Source organism: Leptonychotes weddellii, chromosome 14 (genome assembly GCF_054177405.1).
Source record: "Leptonychotes weddellii isolate Sample4059 chromosome 14, ASM5417740v2, whole genome shotgun sequence".
Taxonomy (NCBI): domain Eukaryota; kingdom Metazoa; phylum Chordata; class Mammalia; order Carnivora; family Phocidae; genus Leptonychotes; species Leptonychotes weddellii.
In genome coordinates, this window is record NC_138382.1 from 4,843,390 (window position 1) to 4,858,913 (window position 15,524).

General features: G+C 37.3%; 1 protein-coding gene across 1 annotated transcript in view; it reads right to left on the minus strand.

Moving 5' to 3' along the window:
• Positions 1-15,524, minus strand: part of RIC1 (RIC1 partner of RAB6A GEF complex) — a 76,009-nt gene that overhangs the window by 44,277 nt on the left and 16,208 nt on the right. Inside the window, exons 3-6 of the mRNA XM_081802676.1 lie at positions 15,013-15,120; positions 7,916-8,058; positions 7,516-7,652; positions 3,047-3,138 (exon numbers count right to left, since the gene is read on the minus strand). Of these exons, the coding sequence (XP_081658802.1) occupies positions 3,047-3,138; positions 7,516-7,652; positions 7,916-8,058; positions 15,013-15,120 (480 nt within the window). The remainder of the gene's footprint in view (positions 1-3,046; positions 3,139-7,515; positions 7,653-7,915; positions 8,059-15,012; positions 15,121-15,524) is intronic.

Consider the following 15,524-nt stretch of genomic DNA (forward strand, 5'->3'; position numbering starts at 1 on the left):
GGGGAGGGTATGTGCTATGGTGAGCGCTGTGAATTGTGTAAGACTGTTGAATCACAGATCTGTACCTCTGAAACAAATAATACATTATATGTTAAAAAAAAAGAAAAAGAAGAAGAATATAGCAGAAAGGGAAAAATGAAGGGGGGGGAATTGGAGGGGGAGACAAACCTTGAGAGACTATGGACTCTGAGAAACAAACTGAGGATTCTAGAGGGGTGGGGGGTGGAGGGATGGGTTAGCCTGGTGATGGGTATTAAGGAGGGCATGTACTGAATGGAGCACTGGGTGTTATACACAAACAATGAATCATGGAACACTACATCAAAAACTAAAGATGTAATGTATGGTGATTAACATAACATAATAAAATTTAAAAAAATGACTTAGGAAAAGAGAAAATCTAAACCTTAAATCTACTTTTAAAACTGAATTGAGGGGCGCCTGGGTGGCTCAGCTGGTTAAGCGACTGCCTTCGGCTCAGGTCATGATCCTGGAGTCCCGGGATCGAGTCCCGCATCGGGCTCCCTGCTCGACAGGGAGTCTGCTTCTCCCTCTGACCCTCCTCCCTCTCATGCTCTCTGTCTCTCATTCTCTCTCTCTCTCAAATAAATAAATAAAATCTTTAAAAAAAAAAAAAAAACTGAATTGAATCAGTAATCCAAAAGTTCCCACAAAGAAAATTCTAGTCTCAGATAGCTTCATTGACAAATTCAAGCACACACTCAAAGATAAACAGAGAAAGTGAGGAACAGCTCTTCAATTTGCTTTCTGACACAAGCATAACCTTGGTTAATTAGCAGAGTAAGAAAAAGAAAAATTATAGGTAAAATGTGCTAATAAACATAGATTTAAAAATTCTAAACAAAATGTGACCAAATCAAATCCATAAATATGAAAAAATACTTTTCCTTCTTTCCTATACTAAGCTAAATTTACTTCTATTTCTACATTTATCTCCTGAGAAGCAGTGTGTTGGATTCATCACTTCACAGATTGAGTGTAAAGAACGTGATGATTTATACTATTGTATATTGTGTATTATTGTACACAATAGTGTAAACAATAGTGTATTATTTACACTAATCAAAATACTGTGATACTGAACTTGATGTAGCTAGAAGTAATACTAGACGTATGTTCTATAGAACTACTAAGTCTCATTTTGAGGGCAAAATGAAATTTCATATTTAAGAGAATTTTGAAGGCTAAAAAAGCACTATACATATTGTAAGGCATTACTATTAAGATTCTAATATAATCTTTTTACTTGATCTAGAATATAAGCTCAACAAAGTCAGGTATCTTATTCTTTTCTAACATATCCCAAGTGCTTAGAATTGTGCCCAGTGCATGGGAGACACAAAGATATTTGTTGAATGAATAATCTGTATTCACTTTTACTTCTAAAACCTGCATTATCAGAATTAAAACAAGAAATTGATCCTATGTGTGAGCTTTAAATTTGCTCATTAAGGCACATCCACAAATTCAAAGGCAATGTCAACACTGATGTCTTAAAAAGGATTATTTTTTTCTTTCAAGATTTTATTTAAATTCTACTTAGTTAACACATAGTGTAGTATTAGTTTCAGGGGTAGAATTTAGTGATTCATCAGTTGTATACAACACCCAGTGCTCATCACAAGTGCCCTCCTTAATGCCCATCACCTGTCTAGCCCATCCTCCCCACCAATCTCCATTCCAGCAACCCTCAGGTTGTTCCCTACTGTTAAGAATCTCTTACGGTTTGCCTCCCTCTATTTTTATCTTATTTTTCCTTTTCTCCCCGATGTTCATGTTTTGTTTCTTAAATTCCACATGAGTGAAGTCACATGGTATTTGTTGGGGCACCTGGGTGGCTCTATCGGTTAAGTGTCTGACTTCGGGTCAGGTCACGGTCTCGGGGTCCTGGGATCAAGCCCGTGCCTGCTCAACAGGGAGTCTGCTTGTCCCTTTCCGTCTGCCCCTCCCCCTGCTTATGCTCTTTCTCTCTCAAATAAATAAAACCTTTTTTTAAAAAAAAAGACCTCATACGGTATTTGTCTTTCTTGGACTTATTTCACTTAGCATAATACACCGTAGCTCCATCCATGTCATTGCAAATAGTAAGATTTCATTCTTTCTGATGGCTGAGTAATATCCCATTGTATATATACCACATCTTCTTTATCCATTCGTCAGTCGACGGACATTTGGGTTCTCGCCATGTTTTGGCTATCATGGACATTGCTGCTATAAACACTGGGGTGCATGTGCCCCTTCGAATCAGCATTTTTGTATCCTTTACATAAATACCTAGTAGTACAATCGCTGGATCACAGGGTAGTTCTATTTTTAACGTTTTGAGGAACCTCCGTACTGTTTTCAGAGTGGCTGCACCAGTTTGCATTCCCACCAACAGTGCGAGAGGGTTCCCCTTTCTGTGTGTCCTCGCTAACACCTGCTGTTCCCTGTGCTGTTCTGACAGGTGTGAGGTGGTATCTCATTGTGGTTTTGATTTGTATTTCCCTGATGATGAGTGATGTCGAGCATCTTTTCGTGTGTCTGTAAGCCATTTGTATGTGTTCTTTGCAGAAATGTCTATTGATGTTTTCTGCCCATTTCTTAACTGGATTTTTTATTTTTTGATTGCTAAGTTTGATTAAAGTTCTTTACAGATTTTGGATACTAGCCAGAAGAAAGGATTATTTTTAAAAAAAGAAAAATATCTTCCTGATCTTCTTTTAAATATAAGGAACTTAAATTTAGGCTGACTTAATCTTTTTAATATGTAACTCAATTACAAGTTCCTACCACTGAAGAAAAGCTCACCTTTAAAGCTTACCTTTAAAACACTCAATATTCTAAATCTACCCTTTAAATCTGTTTGCTTCAATCTAATAAAATGCTTTCAGATTTTATATTAAGGCTGATTCCTAAATTATGATAGGCATGAAAAAGTTTACAAGTATGTTTAGAACACTTTACATTTAAAAAAAATATTAAAAAAAAACAAAGCTCATTATTTTTGACGATGACTCTTAAAATGAAAAAGTCTATCAATTACCTTGCACAACCAAATGCCATGAGTCGATACTTGTTATTTACTGCTACACAAGTTCCATCAACAACATCTTGTGGCCAAACTCCATGAAGCTGCTATAATAAAGAAAAATAATGGTTTTAAAAGTGCTGTCCAAATATACTGTAATCAGTATAATTCTCCTTCAATAAACATACAGTTTCATTCAACAAGTATTCAATAAATGAATGAAATTATTAAGCTTATATGTTATTTTATTTTCAATACAGAAAACAGAATAGATTCAGCTCCACTCTATGTTTTTATTTGTCAAATCAAGGATGTCTTAGATTATAAATTCTAAGGCAAAGGTCATCATGACTATTAGTTTAATAAGCACAAAAACACAACACACTACAATATAGAACTATTTTTGGATGATTGCAACAGTAAACACTACAAGATCCAATTACAGCTCTGTTTAAAATACTATAGATTTTATTTAATTCCCAAATGAGCTATATAATCAATTATCTAAACATGGCATATCTGCTTCCTTTTTTGTAGGAATTTTAATTTTCAATTTTAATAATAAAACTACAAACTATTTTAGATGACAAAAAAGTGGTAAAGATAGCACTGAGCATTATTTCCCTGGACCACTGCTTAGATTAAAATTAACTGATTTCTGTAACAACTATTTTCCAGGTGCCCACTATTCACCCAGCACTGCTCTAGGTGCTGAGAATGTAGCAGATATTCAAAAACACCAAAATTCATGCCTTGTATCCTTGCCTTCTATTTGTTAGGAGGCGGTCAAGTTAAAAAAAAAAAATTGTACGGTATACTGAGATTGGTAAATACTATAGAAAAAATAATAAAGCAATGATAAGAAACAGAGAGTATGGGAGAAGGATACAATATTAAACAGTTCCCCCCATGCAGGTACATTTTGAGGAAAGTACTCAAGGAGATGTAACAAGTACAAAGGCCCTACTCTAGTACCATTTAAGCATGTTCTGAGTACATCAAAGAAGCTATGCAGATGGAGTGGAAAGCAAGGATGGAAGGAGTAGTAGTAGTAGTAGATGAGGTCACAGATGTAAAAGGAGGCCAAATTTATAGGGCTTTGAAAGCCACTATAAAAACTTCTTTGGCTTTTTCTCTAATTTATATACAGGGAGTCATTGGGGTATCTTTAATTTTTAAAAAGTTTTCCATTATGAATAATACATTAAAGAAGAATACAAAAACCAAGATTGTAAATCTCAATAATATCACAAAGTGTGGAATTAGCTAGTACTCAGGCCAAGAATTATCAGTATCTAAAAGCCCCCCAACAGTGTCCCTCCTGATCAATATACCCTCACCCTACCACAGAAGTAACCAATATCTAGACTAAATTGGTAATCATTTCCTTCTTTTCCTTTAGACCAAGAACATGCATCCCTATAAACTCTAATTTAGAATGGCCTATGTTTTTATTTTTAATTTTACATAAAATAAAATCATAGCACATATTCTTTTGTGTCTAGGTGCTTTCACTCAGCACATTTGTGAGACCCATCCAAGTCACCACATACAGCCCTGCTGTTTGTGCTCACTGTAGCCTCACATACTGGGCTTAGCTCACTGGGCCTCCGCCTCCCTTGCCTGGTGATTCTTTGCGGTCTTGTTAACTGTCCAGAGCCTTCAGGCACATTTAAAATTTTTTTTCTCCAGCTTTTTTAGTTGTCTTAAGTAGGTTTTGTCCTAATTATCTAGTGCTACTAGACGGTTCTGAGAAGAGGAGTGGCATAATCTGACATATTTTAATACATCTGTTAAATGCATCAAAAATGCCAGACAGAATTTTTACAAAGCACTTAAATAATGTCAAAGCACTTAAATAATGTCTAATACAAATATGTCATTAGTTTATTTCCCAATTACCAGTAGTATACATATGTATTCTCCTAATTTGTATTTTCTAACTTATTTAATAATGTTCATCTGCTTTTCGTTATTTTTTAGATTCTTAATTTACTGGAAAATTTTCTTTAACCAAATACTAATAAAAAATGATAAAAGCTAAGGGGTGCCTGGGTGGCTCAGTCAGTTAAGTGACTGCCTTTGGCTCAGGTCATGATCCCAGGGACCTGGGATGGAGTTCTGTATTGACCTTCTTGCTCAGCAGGGAGCCTGCTTCTCCCTCCAACTGCAGCTACCCCTGTTCGTGCGCACTCTCTCTGACAAATAAAATCTTTTTTAAAAAATTACAAAAGCTGATACTCATAAATGAATCACTTTTTTCAGCTCTCAGATTTTTGTTTTCAATAAAAACATTTAAATCCCAAACATAATTACAAATATACCTTGTAAAAAATTAAATTCCTCAAAAGCTTGTTTGTATTCTTATATATTGACATGTTACCACAAATGTACTATTTAATACTCTGTGAATAAAGATGATAATGAAAAACAGTTTTAGGAATATTAAAGCTGACACTGTAGAAAACAATATGCCCTTAAAAATTTAAAATCTGGGGTGCCTGGGTGGCTCAGTTGGTTAAGCATCTGCCCTCAGCTCAGGTCATGATCTAGGGGTCTTGGGATTTCCCTTTCCCTCTGCCTCTTCCCCCGCTTGTCTCTTTCTCTCTCAAATAAAATTTAACTTTTTTTTTTTAAAAGATTTTATTTATTCATTTTGACAGAGAGAGAGACACAGCGAGAGAGGGAACACAAGCAGGGGGAGTAGGAGAGGGAGAAGCAGGCTTCCCGCTGAGCAGGGAGCCCGATGTGGGGCTCGATCCCAGACCCTGGAACCATGACCTGAGCCGAAGACAGACGCCTAACGACTGAGCCACCCAGGCGCCCCTCAAATAAATAAAATTAAAAAAAAAAAAAAAAATCTTTTCCAGTTAAAGACAGTAGACTGAATATGAATATTTAGCTTCTCTGACTCTTAAAGCCCCAACTTTTCTAACAGATTTTTTCAACAGCATAAACTGACAAGGACAACGAATGGGACAGGAGGTAGTATCAGAAAATTGTAAAAGCTAGGTAGCATATGGATGAGTAGAATCTTTAACCTGCATTAAAGAATGTTGAGAAACAGCTAAATTTACATTGTAGGGTGCACAAAAGGCTTGAGGATATAGATTCCTCAGAAAGGCTGGACTAAAAAGAGTAGGACTTTTAGTCTTTTAAAGCCTATTTAAACATCAGCTGGGTGTGCCCATAATATCTTCCCAATCTGAGCAGCTAAAAAATACCCCACCTTCACTCCAACAGAAAACTGGAGATTTTTCTTTGGAGAAAAACAGAATAAAAAAACCTGGTGGTCTCTGGACCACACTGAGAACATAGATAAGTGAATTCAGACCCTCTAAAATTTAACACTTCCATAATTGAAAACCCAGAATACTGGGCCAGCCAGGTATATATTCTCTGGAAAGAACTGCAGGACTCTCTTCCAATGAGCACTGGATACAGAAGGAAATAATCTAGTTAGCTCACCCTATGGTGAAGATTAGGGTCAATCAAACCCACCAAAATCCACACAGCTTTCAGTGAATCCAAATTTTAACTTTGGGTCTCTGTCACTGAAACCAAATTCATATATTAACTAATCATATATTAATTAACCATTAACTATGAAAAGCTGTACTAGGAAGATGGGAAGAATATAAGAGTGTGGTAGCAACAGGGAAGGAAATGGTCTCTTCCCGCAGCGGGAAGTCAATAAAAAGCCTAAAAACTGAGGATCAGAGGGGAAGGGAGGGAAAAATTAAACAAGACTAAACCCGAGAGGGAGACAAACCATACAAGACTCTTAATCTCAGGAAACAGACTGAGGGTTGCTGGAGTGGAGGGGGGTGGGAGGGATGGGGTGGCTGGGTGATGGACATTGGGGAGGGAATTGTGGAAGACCGATGAATCACAGACCTGTACCCCTGAAACAAATAATACATTATATGTTAATAAAAACAAAAAGTAAAGAAAACACGGAGAGTACTGAAGATAAATAACAAAATAACCAGTAAAGAAAAACAAAGTGGATGCCTCTGAGAATGGAAACTGGGTGTGAAGACAGCAGGAAACAGGGCAGGGAACTATCATTTCTCTTCAACATATCTAATAGAATTGGCTAATTATTTTTATTTTTATTTTTTTATTTTTTAAGATTTTATTTATTTACTTGACAGAGAGAGACAGTGAGAGAGGGAACACAAGAAGGGGGAGTGGGAGAGGGAGAAGCAGGCTTCCTGCTGAGCAGGGAGCCCGATGCGGGGCTCGATCCCAGGACCCTGGGATCATGACCTGAGCCGAAGGCAGACGTCTAACGACTGAGCCACCCAGGCGCCCCTGTCTAATTATTTTTAAGTATTATATATATTACTTTGATTTTAAAAATTAGTTAACAATAACCCTAAAATCTTAAGTAAGGAAAGCAGGGGAGGGATTTAACAACAAAAACTAAAATTAATAAATGTAAAATAAAGAAAATAAACATTCCATAGTAAAAGTCTTACCTCTGCAGTAAATCTACTTGACACTGGTGTAATAAATCCAATTTTACCATCATTAAACACAACAGCAAACCCATCAAGTGTGGCACAGTATTCCATGTCTCTGATGTGCACATCTGCAAAACCCAGGAATGAACCTGCTGATGAAAACATAAGTACATGAAATATGAATATAAATATAGTAAATAATGCCATCACATTTTTGTTTGCAAACCCTGTAAGGACAGTTAATAGGGCAAAAATAATGACCTAAGAACAATTAAATCATTCCTTCCTACACACACACACTCCCTTTGTATAATTAATTCCCAAGTAGAAGAATCAATGTTCACCCACAGCAAATACCTAAGATTATATCAAATATCAAACATCTGGTTCTACCCCATGCAGAAGGTATAACTACCTCTAGAAGACTGCAGATCTACTGAAAAAGGTACTGTGCAAAGATTAATAGCTTTCCTTCCATTTGTCATTCCTTCCCAGTGAATAAGATGAAGAAGTCCGTCAGAAGTAGCAACGAGGAGATCTTCGAGCACGGACTGCAAACTGTAAGGAAATAAGCAATTTAGAACCAATTACCTGTTAAGAGAGCATACTGGGAAAGCAATGAGTATGAATATAATTGCTCTGGAGAATATTCATAGAGAGAGGATCATGAACCGACTTACAAAACTGTCATCTACAACTTAGCTATCTAGTAGGTTCATATAAGTATAATTTAATCTAGAATCAGAAATTCTGGAAAAAATAAAGACTATGGGCAGTCATTGTCACAAACTTGATCAACCACTTTTCTAAAAACTAGAAACACTGAAACAGCAAATTCGAAGATGGAAGGATAAATGAAAGCTGACAAGAAAGGAAAAAGGCAAAGAACCCATAAAAAGAACAACTTATGAGAGGCTGACAACCTGGAGCCATAAAGCGGAGGTAATAATCCTCTAGCCCTGGCCAACAGAACCTTCTGCGGTGATGGAAATGCTCTGTATCTATATTATCAAACACGGTAACCAGCAACCACACGTGGGGGCTGTACACCTAAAACATGGCTACTGTGACAAAAGAACTGAATTCTCTTTTTTTTTTTCCTTAAGATTTTATTTATTTACTTGACAGAGAGAGAGACAGCGAGAGAGGGAACCCAAGCAGGGGGAGTGGGAGAGGGAGAAGCAGGCTTCCTGCGGAGCAGGGAGCCCGATGTGGGGCTTGATCCCAGGACCCTGGGATCATGACCTGAGCCGAAGGCAGACGCTTAATGACTGAGCCACCCAGGTGCCCCAAAAGAACTGAATTTTTAACTTTGTTTACTTTTAACTAATTTAAATTTAAGGAACTTCATTTGACTAGAGGCTACTTTATTAGCACGCACAGTTCTAGACCCCAGTATTTCTAGAGCATCACTGAGCCTCACATTGTTCATTCACACAACAAGCATTTATAAAGCCCATGCTCTACGACAGGTAATATGCTCTGCGTTAAAATTAACAAATGATTTTTGAGATTTCGAGGTTAAAAAAAATAGTTTCTCCCTTCAGAAGATGGCTCAGTTGACCTGAGAAGTAATTATGGAGTATGATCACAGCACTTAACCTATTTACAAAGAGATTTAACATATACTTACCTAATGGCAAATAAATGCTCACTTTGCTTACTCTTATGTGCCCAGGCCCTAAGGCAGTGCTAGTTATATTTGGCACTAAACGCTTGTGGGAGGCAGCAGAAGGGACAAAGGGCAAGAGGAAAGGGGAATCTATGAATGACAGTGCAAAGGTACCCACACTGAGAAAGAAAAGGAGAACCAGGGGAACCAGTGGAAACTGCTCTATCAAGACAACCAAGGGAGTAAGATGGATTTAAGAGTACTCAAGAGTATCAAATGCTAGGGGCGCCTGGATGGCGGCTCAGTCAGTTAAGCGTCTGCCTTCGGCTCAGGTCGTGATCCCAGGGTCCTGAGATCAAGCCCTGCGTTGGGCTCTCTGCTCAGTGGGGAGTCTGCTTCTCCCTCTGCCCCTCACCCCACTTGAGCTCTCTCTCTCAAATAAATAAAATCTTTAAAATATTTAAGAAAGCATCAAATGCTATGAAGAATACAAAGAAGAATGAAAAATGTGGTGTCTATAATATTATACACTACTAAGTTTTCTTTCATAGTTAGAAGACTATATTTCAGAAATATTTTAATCCATAATGGCGGGGGGGGGTTGTAATGTTTTAATTCTTAAAGTAAACCTTCAATCCTTTATAAGCTGAGTTCAATGACTCATTCCCCAAGGAGTTCAGACAATGAAGAACTGTGTTTTCTTCCCTACTATAAAAATATTAAAAACAATAGAATAATACGTCCCCTTACCCAGCTCCATTTCTTAAACTTCAGAGTATTTGTAATCAATTGAGTTTACGGAAGGTTCACCTCTGAAGTATTATTCTTCCCCTTCAAATTTACATTTTAGTGTAAAATTTATATGTAGCATGTAGTGAACAGAATATAAAAAAAATTATGTTTTATATCTGCTGCTACATGTCAAGAGAAGCAATTTACTGGAACAGTCCCTGGTTTACCAGGGATCTTCAGTCAGCAGGAGTCAGCCTAGGTTTTCTCCAACTATATCCTCCTTCTCTCCTGTTCCTAATTCCCTAGAAGAATCACTGCATATGACAGGAACAAGATCAAGGTCACCCTGCAGTAATTTAACTGCCTACTAGGCAAAACTCAGTACTCTTCTGACGAAGTTAGTAGAATTCAGAGTCTCTACACTGTCATCTACAGTGCTATGACAAAAAATGACCAGATGTGTGGGGAAACAGGAAAACGTGACCCAGAGTCAAGAGAAAAATCTATCCACATAAACAGGCTCCGTCAATCTTGATGTTGGAATTAAAAGATAATGACTTTAAAGTAACTATGATAGGGCGCCTGGGTGGCTCAGTTGGTTAAGCGACTGCCTTCGGCTCAGGTCATGATCCTGGAGTCCTGGGATCGAGTCCCGCATCGGGCTCCCTGCTCGGCAGGGAGTCTGCTTCGTCCTCTGACCCTATCCCCTCTCATGTGTTCTCTCTCTCTCAAATAAATAAATAAAATCTTTAAAAAAAAATAAATAAATAAAGTAACTATGATAAACATGATAAAGAATCCACAGGAAAAGATAAAATCCCCCTCATTCAACTGAAAGTAAACAAACTCATTAAAACAAAGGCTGATATGAGTTGTTAAAATACTGAGTATTTCCATCAAGTCAGCAAACAGGCCTCAGTCCATGCCACGCAAATACGTGCCCTCTGACCGCCAGTGTCACAAAGATCCAACAACTAAAGGATTAACACTTGGCATAAGGGGATATCAGGGTTCTGTACCAATAACTGCTCTCACATTTCTTTTCATGCTGCACTGGTTTTTAAGTATTTTGAAGATCAACCCTGAGTATAAAAATACACAAAATATACATAAATATACTCTGAGTTATATCTTCAGAGAGCCTCTCCAATCACTGACTTTGTAGGCTTTTTAACAGATAACTGATATCCCAAAGGTGCCTCCCCACCCCCCTTAATTTAGGATCTTAGAAACATAATGGTAGGATCTTGAAAGCAGATTAGCATTTCTGATTAATCAAATATTCTTTTTTTTTTAAAGATTTTTATTTATTTATTTAACAGAGAGAGAGACAGCAAGAGAGGGAACACAAGTATTCTTAATGGGAAATATCTAATTCATAATTACCAATTCTCAAATATGTAAATATATTTTAATGGCCTAACAAATATTAAATACTATATACTACATAGGGCTTTCCTAAGTGCTGGGGAGGAAGATATGGAATAAACTGTGGTATTTATTAGTATTTATTATGTAGTATTAAAGAAATAGACTGAGTTTTAATTATAAATTATATTAGTACTTCTCACCTTTTAAACATTCTCAATCCTCAAATAATCACAAATGTTGGATGCTTACCATTAATCCTATTCTTTCTTCAAGCAAAACCTAAAAGATGGCAAAAGTCTTGCCATATTATGTCTACAACCAACAGTTTAACCATTATCTGTAGTTCCATATGACTTATATCTTTGGTTGTGGGCAGGAAAATAGTTGGTTATAAAGTCCAAATATCATGTCTTCTCCCTCAGTGCAAGATCACACAGCTTATCTCCAATCACATTTCCAACAAGTATGCATTACAGGTGCTAATAATACCGCTCTAAAATGCAATTATTTTTCTCAAGTTCTGAGAAAAACCTTAGAGATTTCCAGTCACCTAAACTTGTATATTAAAAACTAGCACCTGACTAAAACAAACAAACCCACATTTGTACAAGATGTCAGGATTTCTTTTTTTAAGATTTATTTATTTATTTATTTATTTGAGAGAGAGAGAATGAGAGACAGAGAGCATGAGAGGGAGGAGGGTCAGAGGGAGAAGTAGACTCCCTGCCGAGCAGGGAGCCCGATGCGGGACTCGATCCCGGGACTCCAGGATCATGACCTGAGCCGAAGGCAGTCGCTTAACCAACTGAGCCACCCAGGCGCCCCAGGATTTCTTTTTTTAAAGCCTCTTTTTCTATCCCATCCCCATGAGCCCGACAGCTTGTCAGTGGGTAGAGGCAGAAAGCCATGCTTGCGCAGTGCGTCCACAGACATTCCACATTCCTTATGTACCAAGTTACACTCTTGAATCTGTGCTGAAATTGCACCTGAGGTAAAGAGTAACCTCCCGACCAAAGCGATCGTAACTCGAACTCAATCCTCTGTAACCCTGATCACATTGAAGCAAATAACATTCTTTTTCTTTGAAGAGAATACATAAGGGGTGCCTGGGTGGCTCAGTCGTTAAGCATCTGCCTTCGGCTCAGGTCATGATCCCAGGGTCCTGGGATCGGGCCCCGCATCAGGCTCCCTGCTCCGCAGGAAGCCTGCTTCTCCCTCTGCCACTCCCCCTGCTTGTGTTCCCTCTCTCGCTGTCTCTGTCAAATAAATAAAATCTTAAAAAAAAAAAAAAAAAAGAATACATAAAAAGATGGACTAAACAAGGCAAGACAAGAGCCAACCACTTGCATACAGTTTTGATATGCACCAGTATTTGTACTGTATTCTAACAAAAGAAATGGTGAAAAAAGGCTTTTATTAGAACTGTGAATCAGAATTTAAAAACATGGGTATTACATTCATACAGTTCAATATATTATATACTACATCCATATAATTCAATATTTAATAAGACCACAAAAGTAAAAAGTCTTTTTCCCCAAACCTGTGGCCTAGCCACTTAGTTCTCATGCCGTTTCTTATACATTTTTCCAGAACAATACATATTCTTTTTTTAAGATTTTATTTATTTGACAGAGAGAGAGAGACAGAGAGAGCACGCACAAGCAGGGTGAGTGGCAGGCAGAGGGAGATGCAGACTCCCCGCAGAGCAGGGTCCCGATGCGGAACTCGATCCCAGGGCCCTGGGATCATGACCCGAGCCAAAGGTGGTCGCCTAACCAACTGAGCCACCCAGGCGCCCAGAACAATACATATTCTAACACTACCAGCTCCCTTTTAAAAAGGACTGTCAGCATTATTATTTAGAGTACATTTGCTTTTCTCACCTGACAACATATTTGGGAAGTTTTGGGCCCCTGGGTAGCTCAGTCGGTTGGCATCTAACTCTTGATTTTAGCTCAGGTCATGATCTTAATGTGGTTCATTAGATCAAGCCCCATGGGGGGGTCTGCACTGGGCATGGAGCCTGCTTAAGAATCTCTCTCTACCTCTCCCTCTGCCCCTCCACCCCCCTAAAAAAAAAAAAAAGTACCCTCATTTTTTTTCTACAGATGCATGCTCTTCCCATTGTGTAGAAGTTAAGAAAATTAAACAGCTCCCTACTGATTGACATTTAGGTAGTTTCTGATCTTTTGTTATTGTAAACAATGAAAAACCCTATAAGCATGTCATTTTAATTATCTGTAGGATTAATTCCTAGAAGAAGAAATGCTGGACAAAGACCATGGGCTTTTGCAACTTTGACAGACCTTGCTTAATCAATTTCCAGAGACACTGTATAAATTTACACTCCCACCACCAATGTATAAAGTTCTCCTCATCCTGATCTCCTCCCCAACAGTATGTTACCTAACTGTTCATATGTAGAAGTCATTTAATCTCCTAATAGAGATCTATTATGTAATCTATTAACTGGAATACAGAAAATGAAAACTGTTTATATTCTGTGTCCATTTGTTCTATTGTCTTTTTCTCGCTATAGGAAATCTTTATGTGTTGTGAAAATTGGCCTTTTGTGATACTCACTGGAAGTATACTTCCTTGTTTTCATAGTTTGTATTCTTTTGATCATACTTATGGTGTTTTTTTCCCAGTTTCTTTTTTTAACTTTTATATAATCTAATATATCAATGTTTCCTTTCATAAGAATTTGCAGATATTTTGACAGGAATATTTTAATGACTCCTAACAAAATGAATTTTGAATTAGACTACCTCTTTTGCTAGTATTTATCATTTTTTAAAAGCAAGTGTTATCAATAAAGATAAGAAATATTGGCTATTTTGATGCATAGAAGGCTGGAATATTACCATTGTAATTTCGTGATTATATATGACCGGGCACAAAAACAGCAAAAGGTTCTTGGAGGTCCAATTTTAACTCTGGATTCAGTTAAAAAGAATTGTTAAAAAAGAAAAAAATACTGTAGTAAAAAACTTTAAGTTAAAAAATACACTTTTAACAAGACCCACACATCATAGACAACTAAAATGTCAAATGCAAAGCAATTAAGGAAATAAAGCCAGGGGCGCCTGGGTGTCTCAGTCATTAAGAGTCTGCCTTCGGCTCAGGTCATGATCCCAGGGTCCTGGGATCGAGCCCCGCATCGGGCTCCCTGCTCAGCGGGAAGCCTGCTTCTCCCTCTCCCACTCCCCCTGCTTATGTTCCCTCTCTCGCTGTGTCTCTCTCTGTCAAATAAGTAAATAAAATCTTTTAAAAAAAAGAAAAAAGAAATAAAGCAAATAAATATGTTACACATTTTTTCTACCAATGGATATAAAGTAATTTTTTGTATTTTGGTATTGCTGGCCTTCTTACCACAAAACATTTATTCATGCTGAGATCAGAAAGTTTAACTTTATTCCAAGTATTCACATTATTTCCCAAAATCTTTGAAGGTTTTGGAAACAAAGACACTTTCTCTTTTCCTCAATTTGCATGATTGTTATCAGTATCATTTCAAGTAACATGCACTATGTTGTATCATTTAAACAATTTCAGATCTTACCAAAAACTATAAATTTCTGAATAAAATTATGGTTGGTATACTCAATTTATAGGCTTTATTAAATAACTGAAGTATAATAATGTACCATCTAAGAATCAAGCATTTAAAGCTAAAAAAAAATTATCCTCAGTGAAAAAAAATGAAATCCACTTTCCTACTGGCCATGTGATTAACCACCTATATTATATATTGTCATCACAAAATGCTAAATTTAACCAAAGTACTATACCTCATGATGGGTGCTTGCAAATCCAGTAGTTTCCTCATTTCTAAATTTAATGCTGGAGCACACTGTTCTTCCTTAAAATGGGGTGTCCCCTTCATTTGTGGACTTCCCCTAAAAAAAAATAGCAAATACACAAGATTAAAGAGAAAGATACTGAATTCTCCTCCACTTTGTGACTCATATATACCCAATCAGATAAAGTAAACATAATCAAACTTACAAATCAGGCATTAATCCTTAAGCTTCTCAAATGAAAAACAAACAAATTCCATTATAGCAGAGATACCATTTAGATAAACGAGTTTAACCAAGGTAACTTGTGTTGGGGAAGTGGGAGTTGAGAGAGAAGAGCAAAAGAATCTTAGGGGGAAAAAATAAAAACAAATTCTCAAGAGACCCAACAGACATTTTTAAATGACTGATGGCCCTTTCCAAGGTGGACAACTATGGGAGGTATATACCTTTCAACACAGGGCATGTCTGAAGTGATCCAAACGCTCACCTCCTCTTACCTT